Genomic DNA, 26,509 nt, shown 5'->3' on the forward strand with positions numbered 1-26,509 from the left:
AGGTTAAGTACCTTGCTCAACGGTACAATGACAGTGTCTTACCTGGGAATTGAACCTATGACCAACTACAAGATCAACTCCTTACTCCATATTGTACTTTGATGTTATCAAAACACCCTAGAAACACCCTACATGTTTTCTTGTCATTCTGTTCTATTGCTGATCATTTACACAATGATCCTTAAGGAGAGGTGGGTACCCCAAGAATCCTGAGTAGAACTGCATTGGAAAGATTTACTTTCTGTGAATCATAGGGGTCGAGGTGTTTGTTATAACCTAACATTTTTGTATTGATAATTTGGTGGACATACTGACTTTAACAAGAGCACATTTATAAATATATAAAGAGAATACACTTAGTGCATGTGCAGTAGACTTTGGCCCTTTATGTTGAAATGCCATTGTGAAGCTATAAGGGTCTATTTGTAAGTTTACCTCCCTGAAAGCCCCACATCAGTCCAATGTCCTTGGAACTCACCTTCCAGGTGACAAATTGAGAGTTAAGGGGGCAATCCATTATCAAACTGTGCTAAGGTCCAGTATATAACAGCTCAAAAACCTTTTTAGCTCAGGACTATACTTCTTTCAGACAGAATCCTGTGGTCCTAAGGTGTTGATATTTGAGGATAACCGAATTCAATAGATTTTTGTTTGCTTCTTGCAGAAGTGTTCTGGCATTATGCACTGCTTTCACAGCATAAAAGCAGTAATTGTTGAGTGTGGTTCTAAAATGTACATTCTAGAGATAAGCACTGTTATGTACTAAAGGCTTTGCCTATGAGCTTTATGAGGCAATATGTGCAGATAGTTAAATTGATAAATGCATGTATTTGTATTTGTGATTTCACGTGGTTAGGAATTCATGACTTTAAAATAGTCCACCAGCAACCACAAAATTGTCAACAGTAATTGTCATGTCATTTGTGAACTGTCTACAGAGCAGACAGCTGAGCTGGTACGTGGTGTGACATGCAAAGTTTAGCTTTAAGGTGGAACAAAAACTGCTGCCGCTAAATGCGTGGTTAATGACTACTTTAAAGTCACGCATTTCAGGCCACCGATATCACAAACTTAAAGAGTAACCTGCTTTATATCTACATTTCTGCTCACATTCCCTTATTTTGGTCATAACCAAAGCTTATTGCACAACAGTCTCTGGAACTTACATTTACGAATGCTACTCCATTTATTCAATTCATTCTGAAGAATCAGTGCATGATTCTTCAGTACCTCAGTAAGTGCACATATATGACAATTTGTACAACAGGGCTACTCATCTGCTCGTCTGTAAGGATCAAATATGACATCAAGTTATGTGGTGTGACATGACATACCTGCCATCCCAGTGGGTAATATTCTGTGTATGTTTATTACCAAAGAATTTCAGCTTTACAATAATTGATTGACAGCACTAATGAAGTTTGTTTTTTTCTATAAAACCATCCAATGAAAATTGTGAACCACACCCAATCTCTCTGTCGAATGACGCACTTCCTTTTCTCACTGCCTTTTTCCTCACAGAACTAATGTCTGTGTCATGTAATTTACTTCACACTTGCCCGGGTTCATGCTGTCATTACTGCTGAGTAATCATGAAACCTCTTCTGTTGCCTGTTGAGGGGAAACAGTGAGGAATGCTAATTGAAGAAAACAAGGAGATTCCTCATATGTAAGACATTGTGATAAAAATGGTCTTATAAACAACTTTCTAATTTATTTACCATTGATCTGATAGCATTTTATTGTATACATCTATGCCTATTGCCATGCTTTCACATAAATTATAAATGCATTTGTATTACTGTTATATGTACTTAGAATTCATTTGAATCTTATCTTTCTCCCCATATCTTTCTTCCTGATGCCCTTTTTGTAAAACAAATACTGTTCAAACCCACCATCTTTCCATCTTGCAGGTCCTCCCACCAGCAAAATGTTAATACAATGCGGTCCTACCCTTTGCAGTATGTCACAATTTTAAACCATTTTCCAATCCATATTTGTATAGTTATAGTTTGTGAGCATAAATATAGTAAAACATTGACAGATTGATAATAGCAACTGCCCAGTGCAATGCACACATTGTGGAGCCTATAGCCTATAATTTCCTGCGGTTCACAGTGCAGACCAGGACCATTAAGGTTTTCATTTGTTCTAGAAGGAAGACTTCGATGGGGCGATATAGCTCAGGAGGTAAGACCGATTGTCTGGCAGTCGGAGGGTTGCCGGTTCAAACCCCGCCCTGGGCATGTCGAAGTGTCCTTGAGCAAGACACCTAAACCCTAACCTCTAACTGCTCTGGCGAATGAGAGGCATCAATTGTAAAGCCTCTCATTCGCTTTGGATAAAAGCGCTATATAAATGCAGTCCATTTACCATTCTGACTTCCCCCTTATCACTCAAGTGCCACTAGGGGGTAGTCTTCCCTCAAGACACTGCCTTTAGGATGAGGTGTTAAACCAAGGTCCCAACTCATTGTGGTCATTAAACATCCCATGACACTCTCAACTTGACAAGCTAGCTCCAACATCCCTCAGGGCAATCAGGTCAATACCCCTCTCAATCTATGCTGATGTGTTGTGAGAGTTCTGGACAAAAAGGGCTGACATACCATTCAGGCTTTTGCTGCACAGGCTTGTGTGGTTGACGTGAGTTTCCCAACTTCATTGTGAAGAACTTTGGGATCACAAAAAGTGGTGTATAAATGCACTCTTTTTACATTAAAGAATATGGTTATTTGCAGTAACCATAAATAACATGTACCTGTATCAATATTTCCTTCTACAAATAGGCATTGCATATGTGAGAAGTAGGGTTAACTGATTTTGTCATTTGAGAAGGAGATGGTTTTAAATTGGACTTGAATAATCTTATTATTTTGGATCTTCCACTGTCTGTAATACATTTTTTGTCCAAAAGGGAATTTATGTATGGGACCAAATTCAAGCAGTAGCCTGCTCAGCACTAAACCCTCTGTAATTTCTCCTCCTATCGGAAAAACATCAATACAATTATACTAATATAATAATTTATTAATACTACATTACATTACATTACAGGCATTTGGCAGACGCTCTTATCCAGAGCGACGTACAACAAAGTGTATAACCATAACCAGGAACAAGTATGACGAAACCCCTAGAGAGAAGTACCGGTCCAAGTACAGGGAACAACCGCATAGTTCAACTTGGACCCTGATGGTTAAACTGATTAACACTAACAACGAGAACGGCAACAACGCAATCTATGGAAAAATAAAAATAAATAAAAATACAAGTAGTCGTTAAGACAGTTGATGCACCTAAGTCACCTATAAAACAGCTGCCTAGTTACAACCCTAAGTTTAGTCATTTACAGGGGGGAAGGGAGGGATGGGGAGAGGTGCAGCCTGAAGAGGTGGGTCTTCAGTCGTCGTTTGAAATGGGTCACAGTCTCAGCTGTTCTGACCTCCACAGGGAGGTCATTCCACCATCGTGGGGCTAGAACAGACAGGAGACGTGTTCTGGAAGTGCAGGTGTGAAGAGTATACTAAATATGCTGTTGGTTTTAACTACATTAACTAAACTATCTGAATAGGTTAGTTAGTTTTTTTCAGTAGCTTTTGATTTCAATTTCAGTTTAGCTTTATTTAATTTTAAAAGCAGGTTTGGTATTTTTAGTTTAGTTCTCATTTTTTTGTTTTTATTTTAATTTCAGTTCATGATTATGCTTAGTCACAGTCATACATCATCTTATGACATCATAAACACGTATTACATTACAGGGCTGGCTCAACATTAATGGTTAGTTAGCCCCGTGCTATCATTCAGCTGCAAATGAGCAGCTTTGGCTACATTTCTTGGCCAACTGGTTTCTGGGTCCGACCAACATTACCAACCTCTATTACTTTTTTATATGGTCGTAATTAACAAATATTAGCCCACCAGCTACCTTGGTTGAAAAAAAAAATTAAGCGTACCTATGTTCCCTCAACCTATTGTTCCCTCAGCCCCATGTTCCCTCAGTTCTATGTTCCCTCAGCCCATTGAACCCTCAGCTCCATGTCCCCTCAGCCCTATGTTCTGTAAGAGCTTTTAGGCTGTTATAGAACAAAATCCATTCAACCATCAATATTCCGGCAGTAGTGCGCCCATTGAGGGATTCTGCAATGACCCCAAGAACATCTTCCAAGACTTTTAGATCACCATACATTTATCACAATATACGCTACATTGCGTCAAATCTGTTAGGTAAATCTAGCAAGAAAATGTGTAAAGTAGCCTACATAGGCTAGTTCTGTCATAACTATTAAAGCCTATTTGGAAGTGCAAGCCTCCATTCTTCCCCCACACCTCCCCCAGCTCCACTTATGCCTGTACCTGTCACGACACGGGTAGGGACTCAATCGCAGACCACGGCAGAATTCTCAGTTCAAATCAGTTTATTAAAGATCAGTCCAAGACAGCAGGCAAAGTGAATAATCCGGGTACAGGCAGAGGTTGTAACAAAAAACAGTCAGAGGCAGGCAGGTAATCCAGACAGCAGGCAGAGACAAAATCCAGGGACAGGCAGAGATCAAGCACGGGTACAGACAAAGCAGGCCGGCAAACAATCCAAAATCAGTAAGGCAAAAACAAGGTCAGAATAATCAGGCAGAAGTTATACACACAAAAACTATCATAGAAAACAGGCTGAAATGACACACAGGAGCAATCTGGGAAGAACTGACAAACTAAGGTAAGACAGGCAGTCTTAAATAGATAGAGGACAATGAGGGAACAAGGAACAGGTGAGTGGGATAAGGGGTAACAGGTGGGGGGGGGGGGGGGAGTCCAGAGCACATGGGGATGAAAACAGAAGCCAACCCACATGTGACAAACAATACTGACAGGTAGGGGGAGAACAAAAACACAAAGACCATGAGGGAGTACTGACAGTACCCCCCCCTACAGACGCCTCCTGGCGTCAACTGTAGGCGGCACAGGATGTCAACTGCGAAAGTCAGTGATGAGGGAGGGATCCAGAATGTCCCGGGCAGGAACCCAGCACCTCTCCTCGGGGCCATAGCCCTCCCAGTCCACCAGGTACTGGAGACCACGACCCCGACGACGGACATCAAGCAGGCGACACACAGTATAAGCCTCAGATCCATCAATGAGTCGGGGGGGTGGAGGGGGCCTGGCAGTGGCACACGAGGGCCTACTGATGAATGTTTTGATGCAAGATACATGGAATGTGGGATGGATGCGACGGAGGGACAGGGGGAGTTTCAGACGGACTGCAGAGGGGTTGACGACCTGGGAGATGGGAAAGGGACCAATGACGCGTGGAGCCATCTTGGGGGAAGTCACTTTGAGAGGGATGTCACGGGTGGAGAGCCACACCTGCTGCCCCTGAATGTAGCGAGGGGCCTTGGAACAGTGGCGATCCGCCTGCTGCTTTCTTGACCCAGGAACGGAGAAGAGCAGACCTGGTACGCCTCCAAGTCCGACGGCAGCACCGGATGAAGGTCTGTGCTGAGAGAACACCAACCTCCTCTTCCTGGGCTGGGAACAGAGGCGGCTGGTAGCCGAGGCAGCAATGGAACGGTGACAGGCCAGTGGAGGAGGGTGGCAGGGAGATCATGGAGTACTCCACCCAGGGCAACTGCTGACTCCAGAAGGAGGGGTCCTGAGATGTCAGACAACGCAGGACTGTCTCCATCTGTTGGTTGGCCCGTTCTGACTGACCATTGGACTGCGGGTGAAAGCCTGAGGAGAGACTGACCTTGGCACCCAGAAGTCTGCAGAACGCACGCCAAAAATGAGAGGTGAATTGAGGACCCTTGTCAGACACTACGTCCACAGGTAGTCCATGTAACCTGAAGACATGTAATTCGGCAGTCTTCTTAACCGTGGGTAACTTGGGTAGTGGAACCAGGTGAACAGACTTAGAAAAACAGTCAACAATAGTGAGAATAGTGGTGTTACCATGAGAGGGAGGCAGACCCGTCACAAAGTCCAGAGCTATGTGGGACCACGGCCTCTTGGGAATAGGTAGTGGTCATAACAGGCCAGCAGGAGGTTGACTGGAGGTCTCATTCTGGGGCCCGCCATCACAAGGCTGCAAACATCATCATTCATGGAGGGCCACCAGAACCGTTGCCTGATGAGCGCAGCCGTGCGTCTGGGACAAACTGACAAACTAAGGTAAGACAGGCAGTCTTAAATAGGCAGAGGACAATGAGGGAACAAGGAACAGGTGAGTGGGATAAGGGGTAACAGGTGAAGGGTGGAGTCCAGAGCACATGGGGATGAAAACAAAAGCCAACCCAAGTCCATGAGGGAGTACTGACAGTACCTGTCCCTTGTTTAAATCTTTATGGAGCTCAGTCAAAAAAGTGCCCACCGTCGGCAGCTATGATTACCTTCCTGGATTATTGGGATTAGAAGAAGCAGAAGGGATCATTAAGATTAAAGATTAGAGAAGGGATTAAAAGGGATTAATTGCACGCAAGAGTTCCTTGTTGAAAAGGGTTAAAGCTGAACAATGAGATTTTCTCAGTTAGCAGCAGGAAAAGGGCCTGGCGAGTTATAAAATTCATCAATAAGCATAGCAGGACAGGAAGGCACGCGATATAACGAGGATTATAAAGTAACCAGCTATCGGTGAAGGTGAGCTATAACACAGCATTTTAACATATTGTAATTCGTAACAAAAGCGGCTATTACAGTAATTAATAATCGGAATAACAATTCCCGAAATATGAGATAAAAAGTAAATTACTTTCAAGGTTGTTAAAGATACCAATGACATAGGCTAATCAAATTATACAAATATATAGCTATCCTACATAGGCTTAGGCAAAATCCATATATAAGCAACAACCATAACTAGTAGGCTGTAGGCTAGTTACAATAGATATTTATTTTCTTAAAAAGCGAATCCTTACAAGACCTTTTAGCCTCCACAGAGACTGAGGCTATTGCAGCTAATTTAAATAACGAGAATGCACTGTAGCCGCAAATACATGGGCCTTATGCTCCACTTCATGTTCAGTGTCAAATGTTATGTTCAAGTTCATACTCTTTTTACTTCACGTGAAAAAAGGATATAGCATGACTGATATAGTTGTTTCCTATCATAGGCTTATATAATATAATTTTAGTGGTCTGGGAATGGTAATTCTATCAGGTAGGCTGGACACAGGTTACCCCACATAAAGACCCCAATTGATTAAGATTTCTACAATTAAAAGAATGGGCTAATATAACTGATTGTTTTAAACAGGCTGCCATCGTTTTTCTTTGCCCACTTTAATTTTGTGTTCTTACAATTCTTTTCTATTCTATATAATTCAACAGTTGTCCAGTTTAATCGAAGTTTCTGTTCCTGCCACTGGCAGTGCAGGCGATGCTTATGCCAACGCAGCGTGATAGGGGCGTCGCTGCACCTCGCACTCTGAAAGAAAGTTCAACAGAAGAACTGTCTGTAACGCGAGCTCGTCTGTGGTGCTACTTCGCTGCGGGTGAGAATAGCGGGTCACGCTCATTACTGCACCCCTTAAATCGGACAGAAGGTATCTCGTTTTCAAAAGCGAGAAGCCACGCTCGGAGTCAACACAAAATAGTGAAAGAATGCAAAAGGGAAATGTCTTTATCATCTGAGATGGAGAAGAATTCCACCGAAGATGACTGTGTGGACTCGGGAGCGGAGACGGGGGGGTGAGTGCTGGGAAATTGCAGAACGCGGAAAACCCTTCAGTCATTTTACTAACTCTTCGCATCTGTTAACCATACTGCATACGTTATTCATATGCCTCGCAAGTATTGGCACGGAAAAGAAAATATTGGCAGAATTTATTCGCTAATTGGTCATTGTGCCATTAAGATAGCAAGTTAACTTCTGGACAGATCACAGGGTTCCATAATTTTCCGGATCAAGAGTATTATGTTTAAGTATAATAGGGCCACGAAAAAATCAAAGCAATTTCTCGTGCAATATAATTGTAAGGATAGGCTTGCCATGAGGGCTATCCTATGATTTTTATTAGATTTCTTGAAGCTGCCTGCTTAATTAATTTTTATTTTAATATCTAAATCGTATTATTTCCCTCTTGTCTATACGAACAGTGATTTGTGATTTTAGTGTTGAATGGTTTTGTGGAGAGTAAACTGTATTTTAAAGTGCAGGTTTATTTTACTTCATCAAGTCACAGCCATAGGATTGCCTTACTGGCTGAAGGTGATTGCCATAAAGCTAGCCTCTGTCACTGTGATACTCCATGCATAGGAGATGCTAGGCAATACCAGAAAAGACTCTGGTACCCATTCGCTGCCTTTCTTTTCATTCAGTCTGCTCTTATGTAGATCAAAAATAAAAACTAGTTATCAAGTTTACAATAACAATTAACAAGCAGAAACAGATGTATGGGAGTGGGGTGTATTGAGTTGAGATCATGCCTTTTCTCATGAGTTTCCATAGTGATGAGAGATGGAGGCTTCAGAAGCCTTTAACAGTGGAGCTGACACATTTATAACTGCCGTTCACTGAACCAATTATAGTGCTTTACCGTGGAGAGATCAGTTTTATGATTGGGTCAATGATGTCAATGATTGAAAGCACCATGCATCCAGCTTTATTGACATCCAGAAAAGAGAATGCATTTGATTATTTAAATAGTCATTGAGAAGACTGACTATGATGGAATCAGAGAGATTTGGGTTGATACTCAGAAGGAATAGGTTGCAGTCTTGCACCAAACGTAATGATGTGCTACACACTGTATGTAATTAGCTGAGCTTGAACTGAACACGGAACACAGTGATCATAAAATTCAGGTATTTGGGACCTATAAAGTGTCACTGAGATTAGTTTAAAGAATAAGTGTTTGTTTGTTTTTTTTTTGGACATGACAAAGTGCCTCTTGTGCCCCATGAGTTAATTTGTGTAAGGTCAGACCTAACTGATACATTATTGCCACAATTCAGCTAACTGGGCCTTATTTTAAAAAGTACAGTTGTATGCTAGAATCAATGGCGTTTTCTGCAGCATTACAGTGTGTGTGTATGTATGTGTGTATGTGGTGTCAGTCTGCACATGATCAGCTCAGATGGTCTATGACAGCAGTGTCTTTCTTCACACAGACAGTCATTGCTGTTGCTCTGTCAGGGACTTCATTGAGTGGACAGATATGTCATTCAGTCCAAGCTGAACGGACAAGGGAGTGTTTCACCCCCTGTTGTCCATATGCATTTTCTCTCAGCTTCACAGAGATTGCTTCTCTGTGTCTCTCCTCTGCAGACTCAGTAAATGAAATTAAAACTTTGATACATCACAACTTTAGTGTGTAAAACAGTGTTTAATTCCCTTAGGATCATCATCATTTTACGCAAAAAATCTGTTGTGCTTATGAGCATTGGGAGCTTTATATTCATTTATCATGGACCCCACTAATTAGCACCTCAAATAATTAGGATCTGTGCATAAATGTCTGATCTTTGCTGAAGCCTGTAACTCCTCCATCCCAGTCACATGACACCTTCTAGTACCTTGATCATAATCCTGGCATCAGGATCACCAGGATTTTACCTACTGAGAGGCTTTGACATGCTGGCATTAATAAATTATCCCTATGTTGTGTGACTACATATTCCACAACCCCCTAAGAGTACAGGAAAGAAGCAAATTTACTTCCTGTGAAAGCAAAGATTATGCAGACAAGCCAGGAACTTAGCTTTGTATTCCTAACTTTGAAAGTTCAGTTTTTACCTTTTTGAAGTTTAAAAGTTTTTTGTAGTTTGATTAATCTTATCAATGGCCATCTTTGCGAACGTGACCAAGGTGGATGTTCTATCCGTGGGCATATCTCTTCAGGAATATGAATAAACTAGTATAGAAACTCATCTTACCAACTGGATACTCCTGTGGTTAGGTAGAAAAGAATGCTGGAGTTGACCCTTTGCTAAGTGTAGAGAATCTGTGGTTTCAAGGCTGGCTAACAAGGCCAAGGGGGTGGATGGAGGCTGTTTCATTAATCCAATCAGAGAAGAGCCCCTCAGAGCTGAACAGATGGTGCATCTGGCATGGCCATTTAGGATAATGAGATGTGTCCACTGGTACCAGTAGCCAATCAATTCGAGTGAAGGGGGTTTCCGACAACACAGCTAAGCATGGCAGTATGACAGGCCTTCCAGTCTCACTCTGTCAGCCTTAACTTGGGTCTGGCAACGTCTGTGCTGTTACAGTACTTGACATTCCAGGAATGATTTTTAAAAAAGCAGAAGATGTTTTACAAAGCAGAATTAACACATTGAATAAGTTATACTTTGATATAGATTTTCACTGGTTTTGAAGTACATTTTCTTTGATAGGTTGAGAACAAATCTGTGGGGAGCTCTGCTGTCTCTGTTAAGATTTGATTTCTACCAGTCTTATGTCAGGCACATCTGTTTAAGGGATGACCTTAGATTTTCTCTGAGCCTTCAGACGATGATTTGGTATCTCTTCCACCATGGCAGCAGCACTCTTTGACCCATGCGACCCTGAAAATGAACAGAAATCTAACTGAAAGATAAAGCTTTCTGAAGTTAAATCTGGAGTGCATTCTGGTCTTTCATAGCTCAGACTGATGCCGGCTGCCCTAACCAGTGATTTGTAGAGCTAGGAATATCAGCGGATAACAGGAGTCCCGGGGGCTATGTGTCTGATTCATGAGATGCTCTGCTGCTATCAAACCTAAAGGATGCAAGGTACTCTCAAGATCTCTTAAGGGGACATGATGACTTAAAGTTCAAGAGAAAAATGCATCATTACATGTGTATATATGCATGTGTGTGTGTTTAAGTGTGAATGTGTGTAAGTCTTTCACTGGGCATGCATGTTTGCAGAGCACTGAAGAAATGTTTTACGTTGAAATAAAATTCTGCTGAACAATTTTTAACATCACAATCAAACATTTCTCAATACGTTTATAACCACATTTGGGGTGTTCTTTTTCCTGTGTCGTCCTGTTACAATGTGAGAGAGTAGAGTTACTGTAATGATTTCTGAAGTATGAGCAACTGGCTACAGTTTTTTTTCAATTCTGATGTCCTTTCTACAAGCTGTGCAGCCAACGCACTGCGGGTGGCAGGTCTCAGATTGACCAGAGGTGTCACTGTTGTGCACTCAGGGAAATCCCGGCCTAGTTGGAACCCTCCCTCACAGGATGAAGCTTAATGCAATTATGTGCTGCGCTGTAAGGCTGCTGGCCATAATCAGGATTTGGTTATTGATAATTTTCTCATGAGAAAAAAAGAAAATGAAGTTATATTGTTCTCTATAAAGAGAACAAGAATTTCTTACTAGTTTTGTGTGATCAGTTTCTTCTGTTTCATTTCTTGGCCTGTGGTGAGATCAATGTGAATTTTGTGAGGCTGGAATCCCAGAATCCCCTGAATTTGTTCGGGTGTGATAGCGTGAGGGAGGAGTTAATGTGATGACTGTTGTAAAGGCTGTGTGTGAGCCAGTGTGATTGTTTTTCTGCTGCCTTTCAACATATCCTTGAGTTCTATTGTGAGGACATTTCTCCATGCACCCAGGCATTTACATGCACACACACAAACACACACACAGACACAAATTAATTTGAAATCTGTGCACTAAAACAGCTGTAAATACACAGGATATTCATATCGTGTATGAGTGTTGATCTCTTCCCTGAATGTCATTTTTCTATTACTGAGCATTTCTGAAATCTGAAGTGATACAAGGGTTTCCTGAGTAAACAGATTTATGGCTGTGCTCCCTTGCAAGCTTTCCACACCAATGGGGAATTTTCACCGGATCAGTGACCTGTCTTGGTTTGGGTTTTGTCCAGCCACCTGGGGTTAAGTTAATCCATTCAGTAAATGATAATGAGTAATGTTGTGAAAACATTGTGCAGTATAAATAGACATTATACAGAGAACAGAAATGTAGGGGACTTGTGTTTTTGGTTTTTTAGTACTTCTCTGGTTGAATCTGTGAGCCACTGACTCTTTATGCCCCACAGGTGTCAAACCCCAGACCTGGAGGACCGCAGTGTCTGCTGGTTTTTTGGGGTGTTTCACAAGTGTTTCATTTACGTCATTGAATAGCTAAAGAACCCACACAACTTGTTCTCAAGGCCTTAACTGGCTGCTTTTTGAAAGGAAACCACAAAAACCCACAGGCTCTGCGACACCCTTGGGATTCAGTTTGACACCCCTGCTTTACACCTTACTATTCACACAGTACTACATCAGAGCTAGTGACTATTTAAACATCCTGCAGTCCACAGACTACTACAAGAGAGCCAGTGACTATTTGTGTTTAGCAACCCTTTTGGTAGAGATCCTATTAATTCATATGTACAAGATAAATTTGTTACATACTTTCAAGAAAAGATAACTATAGTTCAATTCAGTATAACATTTATAAGAGAATTGTTAGCTTTAGGTACAATATCATGCTGTTATGATATATTTTACACCAGTCAACTCATAAATACTTTGCTCAAACTGTTCATATTGCCACTGCATTCTTGAAATAGTTTCTCATTGCTGGCCAGATGCCAGTTTATCTATTATAAATTGCTCTGTATTGAATGGAAAGTTTCTCACAGTTCTAAACACTTTAAATCGGTGGTCAAATCATAGTAATGTGAGTGTTGATGTTCATAATTTATCTGTTCCTGTCCTATTAGTGCTGTGTTTGACACTGCTTATCATAAAATATTGTTACATTGTCTGAAAATTGGTCTGTCTGGAACGACTGAATAGTTTAATTAAATAGTTTTCATCTTATCTAACAAGAAGAACCTATTCTGTTATCCTTGGAGAATCCAAAGGTTACCCTTGGAGAATCCAACAATAATTGAATGTGACAGGGACCCATCCTCAGTCCACTTATTATTATTTTGTGTACCAATTGAAGGCAAGGCATGTCTGGTGTGTCCATGGGAAGTATTGAAGTGCGCAGTGAAATGTTCACTGTTAAATCAACTCTTAAAGAGTGTACATGGTCCCTGTTGGTCTCTGTATGTACTCTGTTTGAGTAGAATTAAATCTGGACGTTTTACTGTGCAGTTGTCTGGTGTGTCAACCTGTAATAATGTGACTGTACCCAAAGAATCTCTGCTGTCTTAAACTCACCCAATCCCTGATAGGACACAGCCAATTATGTCAGGGTCACCCTGTCATAGTGACTCCCTGTCATAGTGATCCCTGTTGGAAATTCTAGCTTGGTTACAGCCTGGTTTTAAGAGGATCCAGTTTGTTTTGGGCTAGTCCAACAGGTTTGGAGCTGATTTGGAGATGGTCAAGCTAGCAGCAAAATGGTTGAGATAGCAACCATGCTGGCAGGACTATGTCTGGCTGGTGAGCCAACAACAGGCCATCACCAATTTCCAGATGGTATCCAGCTGGAGCAGAAGCTTGCTCCAGCTAGATTCCCTTTTGGGCTGGTAGCTGGAATTTCCAGCAAGAATAGCGTAGCCAAGGCTGAAACCTGTCATACTAGGACCCAGCCCACGGTCTTCGAGTGTCAAACTGAGCTGCTCAGAAATGTGTTTGTCTTTGTTAACATGTGTGCCACCCAGATGTTTAATGTAGACTGGTGGTCCACTGTTTATGCAGATGCCTCTTCATTGAAATGTGAGAAATAACTGCTAAATCATTTTGACAGCCTGAAATGAACCCTTCCCTCTCCATCTCTTCCTCTCTCTGCAGGTCTGACTACAGCCCCTTGTCCTCTGGTAGCAGTAAGTACACAAGCTTTGTCCTGTACAAACCCCCCCTGTTTCCAGCTGTACCATACTGTATCTGGCTGTACTGTATCCCCCAGTATCTGCTGTTTAAGTGAAATCCCAGGGCAGGGACCTGCTCTCATAGCCCTGTATGAATGAATGTCCTTTCACTCCTCCTTACGTATGTGTGTGTGCATGCGCTTGACAGGCACCTGTGTGTGTGTGTGTGTGTGTGTGTGTGTGTGTATTTTTGTGTTACAGGTTGAATTTCCTCATTCAATTTGCCAGAGTCATCCAGTGTCACTATCATGGGATTATGACCAGCGTTAAGCGCTAGGAAGCCCTCCACTCACAGGAATATGGACAAACCCACACTGGCCCCTTATTTTTCTGTACTTTCTGTTAAAGCCCTACTAGCAGTGTTTCTCCTGGTCTGGGGGGCAGTATGGGACAGCAACGTGTATTTACATACATACTGTCCACTTGTCTGTTGTTCTGTCTTCCTCCTCACTGTGGAGGAAATGGCTGTGCATGTGAGGAAATATTTTATCTTTTGATCTTTGGTCTGACTGAGGTATGAAACATTGTGACAAATAGTTGGATAACATTTGATGTTGTTGTCCTGTTTTTTGTTTGTTGGCTCCACTTTTTTTTGGCTTTATCGTCTATTGAAATTTGGCTCTGACCTCAGTTGGTAGACGTACAGTCCAGACATAAATAACAGTACATCTGTAGAATACATTACAACACGGTACAACAGTGGTATCTGGACCACTTCCCCACCTCACACCATGCTGTATTGCTGTGAGACCTGAAAAAATCAAACCCTTTTCGGGGAAATTTCATTTGAACTCCCCAAGCTCATCCTGAGAAAAGATGGGGTGATGTGGAGGGTAATTTGATAGCTATACTGCAAGTCCATCTGTTGCCACCATCTAAGAAACTGTTATTCTCTCTCATAGAGCTCAAGGCTGCCAAATAACAAAATAAGACTTTGGCACTCATGGTGAATTCTAAGACGTGGGACTGGGTACCCCCCTCACTTTCATAGTGACGTTGAAAACAAGTTTTTCTCAGTGATAGGAAAAAATTAATGTGTGACATATAAGCTAATGCATCTCCCTTGTCAAATACTCACACTCAGTCAGGCACCAATCATTTGAGAGTTGGATCTGCATTAAATAAACTGATTCTGCATCAGTACAGAGAAAATGAGCTGCAGGCTTTGGTGCTGTGTTCTATTCAATATAATTTCCATGTAAATTTTCCATGTGGGTTAATTACCCAGAGTTCAGTGCTGCTCTTCTCCAGTCTCACTCCAGGAGTTTGTCAGTGTGGTTGGGTTGAGAGATTATTCCAGACTCTCTCTCTTTCTGAAAGCTTTATTGATATTCCAGACCAGTCAGCAAGAATTTTCCATATGGTGTCATGCAAATACACCACACACCCAACATGTATCGCCATACTAAAGCAAAGAAAGGCTTGTGTAAATTGAACTACTACAAGGAGCCATCATTCGATGTGTGAGGAGCAGCCACCTTTGTATTTAATCATGTGAGATTTAACACATCACAAATGTTTATGGAACTCTCTCTACAGCCTTCCTCAGGACCACTGTACAACTTTCCCCACTGTATTCCAAAGTTCTAATGCAGGGTAGTCATTGATGAAACGATACATTTTCCACACACAGAACTGGAACCAGGTTGGAGCTGTGGGTAGACACAAGGTCAATAGCAATATTAACAGTGTTAACAATGCTAACAGTGCTAACATCTGAGGGGAGAAGCAGGACACAGCTGGACCATGTATTTATTTAACCGGTCTTTAGCTTTCAGAGAAAATTGTATATCTCATGCTACATGGGCAGTGAGGCCCTTGGTTTGAAAACTGAAGCAGAACTGTCCCAGTTACACGTGCTAATATGCTTACTAGAGATGTAGCTATGCTGTGGACAGCAAATCACGATTTAGTTAGGTTCAACCATGTCAGAGGGCAAAGAATATGAGGTTTATCTGTGTGAGCAAACAGAGTTGCACCACCTCAAGATTACTGTTAACACTTTAAAAGTAGACAAAACAGCACATTGTGTGAATCTGAATAAATTGCAGCTGGAAGGAGGGGCGGGGCTGTGCCTGTTCTTTAGTTTCTCCTTATGATTGTTTTTAATTAACAGCTTCAGACATTCACATTGCATGCCTGCCAGGCACTCCACACCACAGCCTTTAGTATATTGCACTAATCATAGTCGCATGTGCTATGAAACATGACCATAGCTCCATAACATGATTCCTATGTATTTTGTGTGTGTGTGTGTGTGTGTGTATCCCTTTGTGCTTGTGTATATGAGTGTATGCATCCATGTGTGTGTGCATACGCAAATGTGTGTATGTAGGTGTGTCTGTGTGTTTTTAACTTGCTGGCACAAAAAGAGAAGGAGGTGAAGTGTTGATGCTGCATTTTTTTAGTAGTGCTGAAAAAAGATAGCTGTCTGCATGTAGTTTTTCTTCAGTTCAGCGTGTTACTTTGACCTCTTCAGTGGGGGATTATCCACTTTCCAAAGGCTTCAGAAGGTGTTTTGGGCTCTTAAATGACAAGTGTTCCTCTCTCTACAAAGACCAGTTTTTCCTTTTTAAGTCCCCTTTAAGTTTTCGTGGTTTACTTAATTATTTTAAACAAGCAACAAAAAATTCAGCTTTTTTCACTGTTCTGTTGCTGATTTTTCAGTGTGCTGTTTGTTTGGAAAAGTGTTTTCACAGCACAGGATAAAGTATCACTTGGCACATTCTTTTCTCCAGCTTCTTCTCCAGCCCAGGGTCAAATACAGAATTGATGTTTGCCTTTGTTGCATTGTACATTCATCGTGTGAGAAAAAAACATGCCCACAGGGCCTGTGGGGTAGGTCCATACTCTCTCTCTTTCCTCCGAGTAGCATAGAAACCACCAGCGGGGGTTGATTGTGCAAAAGGGAAAAAGTTGACTAGTAGAAAGTTATAAACCACTTCCCCAGTCCAGTGATGGGAACACCCTGCTATAGAAGGCACCTTCTTCTGGGTGAGATATTAAACTGTGGTTGTGACTTTCTGTGGTTATTAAAGAGCCCATGGAACCTTTCTCACAATTAGGCCAAATTCCCACCCTGGCTCTGTCATTCTGCCACCTAATCTTCCCCCAGTTTAACTGGCTCAGTAATTCCTTGCATCTCCACCTCAGCTGGTGTATGGTGAGTGTTCTGGATTAAAATGGCTTCCATGCATCACCCAGGTGGGTGCTACACATTGGTGGTGGTTGAAGTGACTCTTTCAGTCTTTTATTTTTCATAGTCATCTTTTTATAGATTTTTTTTAGAAACTGAGAAATCAGAAATCACATATTTTCATGATTGAGGAATTCATACATGAAACAGCATGTATGAATTCCTCATACATGCACAGCATAGCGCATAGCTCAAAGACATGTATGTGGATCACTTAGCTCACTGTGTGTTGCATATTGCACTGGCACAATTTTAAACTATAATTGTCTTTATCAAAGAGTACCCCGGATGCAGGAATTTGACATCTCTGGTAAAAATGTGCATTCCTCCCTGACCTCTTGGGTCACATCATCTTGAGGGGACTTTGGAGAAAGATGGGGAAGTTCTGCTCTCTGTGATATTGCTTTTGAAACATGAAAATAACCTTCAGCTTCCTCGCTAGTTAATTTCCAGCACTCTGTGATGAAGTTTTGACAGAACTTCTTCCTTCTGAGATTGTTTTGGGAAATCTTTTTGTTGTAATGGTATTTCACAACCAAATGGTAATCAAATCAGACACCTCCCCCACATTCTAAACAGGTTTAGTGTTAGGTGGGTAGGTCCCTCGGTCGGACCGAATGTTGGTGGGTTTGGCTTTCAGCCTTTTTTGTAGGAATGCTCTGGTCAAGAATTCAGGAGGGAAAGCATAACCGGTGTAAACGTTGCAAAATTCACGCTGTGCAGTCTTTCAGCCTGAGTAACCACCCTCTAATGAGAATAACAAGCAAAATGGGGGGGTATGTGGCCTAGTTAGACAGAACCCCCTCCCCTCATCTCTTGGAAGAGATAGAGAGATTGAGGAGAGCAATGCGGAAGGAGAGAAAGGGAGAGAGAGAGAGTTCTGGACGGTTCTGCTCTGTTCACCCCAGTTTAACATATCATCCAGTATCACTGCTAACTGAGGATACCAGTAGAGGGGTCATGTTTACATTCCTCTAGCTTCAGCGAATACGACTCAGCTGAAGTTATTTCATGAAGGTTAAAGGGAAATGCCAACCTGGGTTTTTTTATTTGTAGAAGAGCAGCTGTCCTCCAGATTAAAACAAGTTCACAGTCAACTCCCTATGCAAGTGAGTGCAGAGATATAGCACCAAACTACTGTGTATTCTCAAGTTCCTGCTTTACTTATGGCTACCACAGGGCGGGTACTGACAGTCTGTGGGAGGGTGTCAGACACAGGTGGACAAATGAAGCTGTGCCCGGTCCAACTCAAACAAACACATTCCAATGTATTGGCATTGCGGCACTGTTACAGTACTACATGCACACCATCAGTCATTACTTACCTGAGGTGGCCCTGAGTCTGCTGCATGTTCAGCTCCAGCAGCATCATGAAAAGCTGCCACCATACCTCTTCATCTTATCTCCTTGGTCGTGTATTTGGGCTCAAAACGGTAGCCTTCAACTTCTGATTCCAGTAAAATCTTCCGAAATGTGTCGTCATCTATTGTATCCTCCAGAAAATCGTTGGAAGCCATTATATTCAAATAATGGGTAGCCAAGAATTCATTTCGCCACTATGCTAGCTAACTCACAAGTTAATAACTGTTTGCAGTTGGAACAGCAGCCTCTCTATGTGTTTGTCAATGCATACTGTTTTGGTGTATTGGGTATCAACTGTGGCTTCTCTCACTTTCTCTCACTCTCTCTTTTTCCACAGGTGAGCGCTCCATGGGGGTGTTGCAGGACCCCTTCCTGGTCAGCGTCCACATCATCACTGACCCGGGTCAGGCCACGCCTCTTCAGCGGGCGGCGGACGCCCTCCTCTCCTGCATCCACCCGGAGCTGCAGCTCTTTCGCGTGTCAGAGCGGGGCGCTTGGCGACTGCGGCCCAAGCCGCCGCCCCGCGGTCCCCCCTCCATCCTCCAGAGGGCGCCGCCTGCCCAGCCCGCGCTGGCTGTCATCCTGTTCCTCCAGGAGGAGTGTGGGGGAGAGGGGCGTATCCTGCACCTCCACCGTGCCCTCCAGCGCCCGCCGTGGCGCTACCACCACACCAAGCGGGTCAACGGCAGGCTCCTTCCTCCGGCCCCCCACAGCCAGGACTTCTTCACGCTGGCGCCGGGGACGCCGCTCTGGGCTGTGCGCCAGGTGCACTATGGGAAGAAGATGGTGCGCTTCACCGTGTACTGCCGGCACCAGAGCTTCGGCGACATGGTGAGGATGTACGGCCTGCTGCTGCGCCGGCCGCTGGCCCAGTGCAGGGAGGACCTCTGCCTCTTCGTTGTGTACTCGAACCCGCACACCGAGGTGCAGCTTTCCTTCAAGAGGCTCCCCTGGGGCCAGAGCCCCGTTCCCACCGACTCGGCCATCATGGAGCTCCGCGTGCGGGACGTGGGGGGGCTGGTGCCCCTCCTGCCCCACCCCTGCACCCCCATCAGTGAGGTGCGCTGGCAGACCGAGGACTATGACGGGAACAAGATACTGCTGCAGGTGAGGGGGAATGGGGGAGGCTGGTGGGGGGTGGCAGCGTGGCTAGTTGCCAGGTTCTGCTGGTCTTTGTTGTTGCTAAGAGTTTGATCAGATAAAGAAGTTAATCTGGCTAATCTTATTTCTTGGGTTGCGGATTACAGCAAAACAAGAAAAGGCAACAGACCCAGTGGATTTCCAGTGCTGCAGACCTCTGACACAGATGGTAGCCACAATGTTGTGGTAACATTATCCACTAAGAGCACTGGGGGGTGGGGCAGGGGTAGCACTGTGGGTAGCAGCTACTGGCCAGCAGCTAGCATCCACATGAAATGTGGGGTCATAATAGTGTATTATCACTTAACTCACTGACTTTAACCAATCATAGATTTCTGCTATAGATGAGAGCATGTGGAAGCTCCTCCCATTATCAAAAACTTCACCCTCCAGTTACTTCTTCAGTCGGACACTTTCCCCTGGACTAGAGTTTCATGTACTTGTTTGCCTGCTACAGTCAGAACACAGAGTGAATGTGAGAGTGGTTCCCGCTGGATGCTTCACAGGCCTGGCGGTCAGGCATTGAGGCTTGGCACCACAGCACAGAAGCGTCCAATTTGCTTTACATTCACCCAGACTGAGTTTGCACCAGGCCGGCGTGAGTGGGCCCTAGGGAGGGTCGTGTTTCCACTCTGGAAGCGGAGTCTGTGGAACAGGGGCGAGAGATGCCGCCAGGACAGGAAGCATTCATTCAGTGTGAGGCAGCGTTGTGATCTCTCTTATCCGGAGTATGAGAACCCAACCCCCCTCCAGGTCTTACAACAGACCCCTCCCTGTGTGTGTTTGTGCATGTGTGTGTGTGTGGGTGTGTATGCATGTGTGTGTGCGTGTGTGTGTGTGTGTGTGTGTGTGTGGCTAATGGTTCAGGTACAGTATACAATAGTTTTCTTTTCTGTTAAATGAGAGATCACCGAGCTTCACACACCATTAATAGTAACCCACAGCTATCTGGTCTCCCTCTCTGTCCCATCCACCAGTGTTTTCCTGCCCAGAAATGTCCATTCCCCGGTGTAACTCTGGCTCCATCTACCTGCATAAACTAATTATAGATTGTCACAAAAGGTTCAGTACTGTTTAGTAATTTATGAGAAGCAAACTTAAGGTGAAGTCTGTCTGATACTGTTTTTTTAAAAAGAAAGAGAAAGAGACAGAAAGAGTGAAGTGGGAGCAGAGAAGGAGAGTGTAAATGGGGAGAACAGAATGGAAATGGAAAATGATAAAATGGAAAAGGAGAGTTGACAGAAAATGGGAAACAGCAAGCAGAGCAAAAGAGAGAGAAAGAAGGTGACAGAAAGCAAGATATTAAGGTATTTACTGTGTGTTTGTTGCTAACTTGTGAAAAGAGACAGAGGAGAACACTGTGACTTCAAATCAAATCACAGGTGTCAAACTCCTGGAAGGCTGCAGTGTCTGCTGGTTTTTGGGATGTTCTCAGCACCACTGGTTCATTTAAGTCATTGATTGGCTAAGGAATCCACACACCTGGTTCTGAAGGCCTTAATTAGAAGCTGATTGAATGGAAGGAAATCACAAAAACCTGCAGACACTGCAGCTACTTGGGATTCAGTTTGACACCCCTGCTTTAAAGAGTAACAGAGGGAAAATTGGGCAAAGGCCTGACTTGGGGGGCACTGTAACTGATCTCTCATTGGGGAGGGGGATATCAGAACAAGGTATGAGGGTTTTACACCGTGTACTGTGGGGCATTTCACAGGGCTTAGGGTGCATTTTAACAAGTGTAGGGCGTTGGATTTTCTGGGCCCCGTGGTTTTGATGAAAGGTGGGATGAGTCGCCATGTTGAGGGTCATTTAATGTGCAAGAAATAAGCCCAAAAGTTCCAATCTTCTGATGTTTGTTCTTCTAAAGATACTCTCACTGATGCGGTGGAATCCCTAGAGGGGTACAGGGGTACAGAGGGAGTTACAAATGGAGGTGTTTTCTGTTTGTGTGCCAGATAATGCTTTCTCCAGCTGCCACTGCAGCTCATAAATAGTGGGGGCTGAAAATGGGGATCACACCATAGGGGTACATCCCCGTCTGCATCCCATGAACTCCAAGGTCACGCCCCTTGATGGGGCCCCATCTCAATCACTCTCTAGAGGCCCTTAAACCACCAGAGGTCATCTGTGAAGATGCCTTTATTATCACATTCTGCGTCTGCAGCAAGACAGCAACATACGGAGACTTGAGGGTGGCATGAAAAAATAGACCAAAGTTTACCTTGTTACAAAAATATAAAAGTCCTCCCAAATAGATACGCCTGTAAACTACACTCAAAATGGGGGTGGTATATACAATAAAAAAACATTACGCTTTACATATCAAATACTAACATGTAGATGCATGTTTAAAATACATGCATATGAAATACTGCCCATCCCTGGCATGGTTCTGGGGTTTGTTCCATGAGTACTCAAACAGGAAAGGGCCCCAGGAAGGGCCACCAAGCTGGGTGGGGAAAAGAGACGGTCTGGGTGTAGGAGATAGAATGTCCCACAGTGACATTCCGTTGCTGACTGTAATGACATGAGGCTTTACGCTGTGCGGAATCGGGCCGGTTCTCGGCATAACAATATAAACGATCGCCTAGGGTGTCGTCCGTCAGGAGGGGTGACAACTGTCTGGAGGAGTGCCAAACGAAGGGAGGAAACGGAAAAAATAGTGTTATGTTCATGATAGCGCCCCCCCCATGTCCCCAATCTGTCCGTAATTGCACCCCACCCCCCCGACCCCCACCAATTCCCAAGCGCATCCCATCCACCTACACCACCCCACCCGGCCCCTCCTCCCTAATCTCAACTAGGTCAGCACAAAGGCTAGAGCCGGGCCAGTGTGGAATCAAGGTGTTTAATACGTGCATCCAGAAGATCCTGTCACAGGCCTACCCAGGCAAAATATTGACTTTGTCGTGTAACTAATATATTTATGTTGGGAGCTTTTGTGTGTAGGATGTTTTGAGTTTTTATGTTCAGCTATGACTCCTCCCTTGAGCACACCTGCTATAAGTTCACCCCAATGTGGAAAAACCTGCTCTGAGGGTGTGTGTGCATGTGTGTGTGTGTGAGGGCAGTACCCAGCCCGCAGAGGTGATAGGAACCTGACATTCATTCCTGTTTCCTGTGTCTTTGGGTCAACCTGTGAATATTTCATGTCTTTATAATATGTTGCTTCCTCCCTCTGGTCCTCTAGTGTCTGTAGGTATTCATCACATCTTGTTAGAGAGCATAAAAAAGATGCCTATGCATCGGTGTTTCCCCTTTCAACAAAATAAGGTAAAACAAACATTCCTCTCACTGTTATTATAAAATATAAAATCACTCATCATAATCATAATATGCTTTGTAAAGCCCGTTTCATACATTTTGTTCAAAGCTTTCCAAAGTGTCCCATTCTTATAACAGTATGTAATATAATTTTCCTTTATGAGATATGCTCTGGCTTTTTTTGCACTGACTTTTCATAGAAATATCACTATATGAAAAATGAAGTGTCCTGGAGTGGAAAAGTAAATCTCCTGCTATTTAAGTTAAATAAAAAGCTTGTGTCATTTGAAAAATGCTTGGATTCTGACCTAAAATCATATTATTTATTTCTCACAGACTGTGAATTTTATTCAGGAAACCGGGGGACTATAAAAAGCCAGTGTTTACATGTGTCAAGTCTGTGTGTAAAAGTGTGCAATCTGCAGTCAAATCGTTCAACGTATGAGTCAATTTCAGACATTGTGCAGTTGAACTTAAATGTCAAAAGGATGGTCAAACTGAGAACATTTTGACCCTGCTGTCAAAACAGAATTCTTGGTACAGTTCATCACAAAGGACAAGTTGAGAACCTGCCAAACCATGTGGTCAAATAGTACTGCACCAGATGCTTCTCCTCTTTCTGTCCATATAATCTAATGTCCCTGGATTGTGCAAAGGTCACGATTGACCAGGGTTAAGCCCCTCAGACAGCGACCTTCAGTAACCTTTAGAAGAAAAAGGTTGTGACTTAAATGTCAGCTGTCTGGACTAGGTGCATTTGTGAATTAAGACATTTTCATGGTACCAATGTGATGCTCTGCCCATAGTTGGAACTGCTTTGAACTTCATGCCAGACCACAGGGGCCCATCCCCAGACCACAACAGCATCTTAACAGCATAGGCCACCCAGTAGCCCCCTCAGACATCTGTATATAATGATGTGTGTAATGCTTTTGCAGCTCGGTTTTTAGAAGCCAGCTCTGGTATTGGAAAACTGGAAACTTTTTCATTTGCTAGTCTTTCCACTGCTGGCAGCAGGGAAAGCCGTTCAGGCTCAAAACCTTTTTTAACCTTTATTTCATCAGGTAGGTTGACTGAAAACTTGGTTCTCTTTTGCATTGATGACCTGGGGAATCAAAGTGGGTAGGCTACGCCGTTCATGCATACGGTAGGCATGAATGGCATTGTATAGCCAGTCATATGTAGGGTTATGATGAGTTTCCTGTGAATTTGACCAGGACACCAGCATTAACACCCCAGCCCTTGCTGTGCTATGGGATCTTTAATGATCAGAGCACGGGGCCTCCATCACTGTGCTGTGGCATTGGGTTTTCTGTTTGGTCCAAAGGAAAGAGTGCCTGCTATTGGTCCAACAACACCTCTTCCGGCTGCAAGTCATTTTTTAGGAGGTCAAAAATGTTGAAATGTTCATACAAAAATACAACTATGTATAAAACTACAAACAGAAAATATATTTAAATAGTGCCACGGGTGGACTAAACCCCTTCTCTTAAACTGGAATTTAACCTGATTCTGTTTCAAATTAGCTTTGGAAAACAGGGTTGTCATTGTTCACTAGTGACTATGCACCAATGCGCCAGCAGTCTACCTGCTCAAGCAATGGCTGGGACTAATGAAATTTAATGTAATGCCGTCACTTTCTCCTTTCTGACTGCAGGTTCGAGGCTCCAACCAATGCAGACGCAGGCATACCATTGGCCAGTTCAATGACCTGCTGGAAAACCCCTCACTTACGCCATCACCTTTCCCACCAGACCCCGCCACTGCCCCCCCATATGGGTGTGACCCCGCCTCCTACCGAAACCGCCGCTGCCACCGGAACCCTTCCCGCACCCGACAGCAGAACCAGGCCCGGGTCTCCCAGCCAGACCTGGCTCTGGCCTTCCATAAGGACCAGGCCAGCCAGCGCTGCGACCCTGCGGCCTCGCGGTTCTGCTGGTCGGGGGTCCGGAGTCGCTCCCTCTTCTGCCTGCCCACTTTGAGCAGGGCCTGCTCTACCCCCTGCTCTCCCTCCCCTTCCTTCTGCACCGGCCTCTCCCGCCGCTCCTCCCTCCTGGCCCCGCCCTTTCGACTCAACGTGGACACGCTGGTGGGCGCCGTGGAGACAGACGTGGATACGGGCCTGAAGATGGACAGCAGGGCGGTGGACCTCTCCGTAGTTTCGGCATACTCCCGGCCCTTCCCGCCCCCGCCCAGCCCTCACTCCACACCCCCCTGCGAAAACCCTGCTCTGCTGCGGAACAGCCACTCCTCTTCAGCGAAGCCCTCCATTGAGCACCGGCTGCGGCCCCACAGCACCTGCCTCCTGGGCACTGTGTGGGATGGGGGGAGTGGCACATGGGCAGAGGGCAATGGTACCCAGGACACGCTGGCAGAGGAGGAACAGGAATTCTACATATGAACAGTTTTGAAGTAGTGGTTCAGTTATAGTTATTTAGTTATTTTTATGCGTATGCAGGATTTTCTTGATGAAGGGGATTCTTTCACAGAGCTAAATTGATGTTCGGGTAGAAAATGTCATCAAGGAGAAGTAAATTCTGCTAAATAAATAATAATGGCTGTTGTACTATGTCCACAACTGTCTTTTAATCACTTATTGAGTCTTCACTGAAACTGACCAACTAAGTAAGCCCAAAAGCCATTGCACGGATGCATCTGGATATCCACCTTTTATCTGTTAGCTCCCTCTGGTGGCAATGTCTGATAAAAGTTTGTTGTCCTTTGAGCCTTTGCTACACCATCATCAAAATAAATGTCTGTGTTAGAAATATTAAAGGGAATGTATAAAAACGGAGTAACAGTACACTAACTGACCATTATATTTAGTGTTACAAATCATAACTCAGGAGTGACGAAGCAGCTGATTTATAATGGTTACATAGATGACAGCACTGTGTAGTCCTCTTTTTGTCACTCACTAAAATGTTGTTGTAAAATACTGTCCATCCCATAGCTTTTTGTCAGATTTTTGGCTCTGCCTTGGCAATTATTTCAAAATAAAGTGTCAAGATTAAACTCTCAGATTTTTTACACTTTGTACTGGTACACAGGGGGTATTTTATTTGCTGGGGTTAACACAATAAAATGTTCCTTGTCTGTAAACTCCTGTGTGCGCACATTATGGGGGTAACAGCAAACTATGGCCAGCTGCACAAACAGAGGAGGTCGCTGGTACACCATGAGTCATGCACAGGCCTGCTACCTGAAATCATCCTCCTCTAGGAGGTGTACTACAGCATGGCACACTATAGAACAGTGTTTCCCAACCTTTTTCTTTCCGCGGCACACTTTCCAATTTTACAGAATCTCATGGCACACCACTCTCAAAAGCATAAAAAATAAACACCCTGCAGCCCCCCTCCACACCACGTACTGACATTGATGTGACGTGCCAACAGTAGGCCCAAATGTTCTTTTGGGGTTTTAATGAAGCGATATGCATTTTAATTACATTTATTTTGGCTTTTGTGAATGGGATTTGTTCATTTAAGTTTTAAAAAAATTTATTTGAACATTTACATTTTTTTTGAACGATTTTTCACACGGCACACCAGAGTGCCGCAGCACACCGGTTGGGAAACGCTGCTATAGAACACAAGAATACAGCGTAAGCATCACAGTCGGCAATCTCGTATATAATAAATACATTTCAAGCAACAAGGGAAAGAGTATACTGATTTCCAGAGTATCAGGACGAAGACCAGAGGGAACACAAAGTATAAAAAAGTGAACTACGCGAACACAAATTTTAGAACCAACCTAGCCTACCCAATTGCCAAAAA

At 43.7% G+C, this 26,509-nt stretch overlaps 1 protein-coding gene across 2 annotated transcripts; it reads left to right on the forward strand.

The window, feature by feature from the left end:
- The first annotated feature begins 6,409 nt into the window (after positions 1-6,409).
- Positions 6,410-25,708, forward strand: LOC118222897 (protein FAM124A-like). Of its 2 annotated transcripts, XM_035408820.1 has the most exons (5): positions 6,410-6,632; positions 7,323-7,682; positions 13,689-13,720; positions 18,661-19,430; positions 24,385-25,708. In XM_035408820.1, the coding sequence occupies exons 2-5, from the start codon at positions 7,372-7,374 to the stop codon at positions 25,126-25,128; spliced, it is 1,857 nt and encodes a 618-aa protein (XP_035264711.1). In that variant the 5' UTR covers positions 6,410-6,632; positions 7,323-7,371; the 3' UTR covers positions 25,129-25,708. The 2 variants fall into 2 exon arrangements, with proteins under 2 accessions (XP_035264711.1, XP_035264712.1); XM_035408821.1 differs by lacking the exon at positions 7,323-7,682.
- The last annotated feature ends 801 nt before the right edge of the window (positions 25,709-26,509 follow it).

This window comes from Anguilla anguilla, chromosome 3 (assembly GCF_013347855.1).
Source record: "Anguilla anguilla isolate fAngAng1 chromosome 3, fAngAng1.pri, whole genome shotgun sequence".
NCBI lineage: Eukaryota > Metazoa > Chordata > Actinopteri > Anguilliformes > Anguillidae > Anguilla > Anguilla anguilla.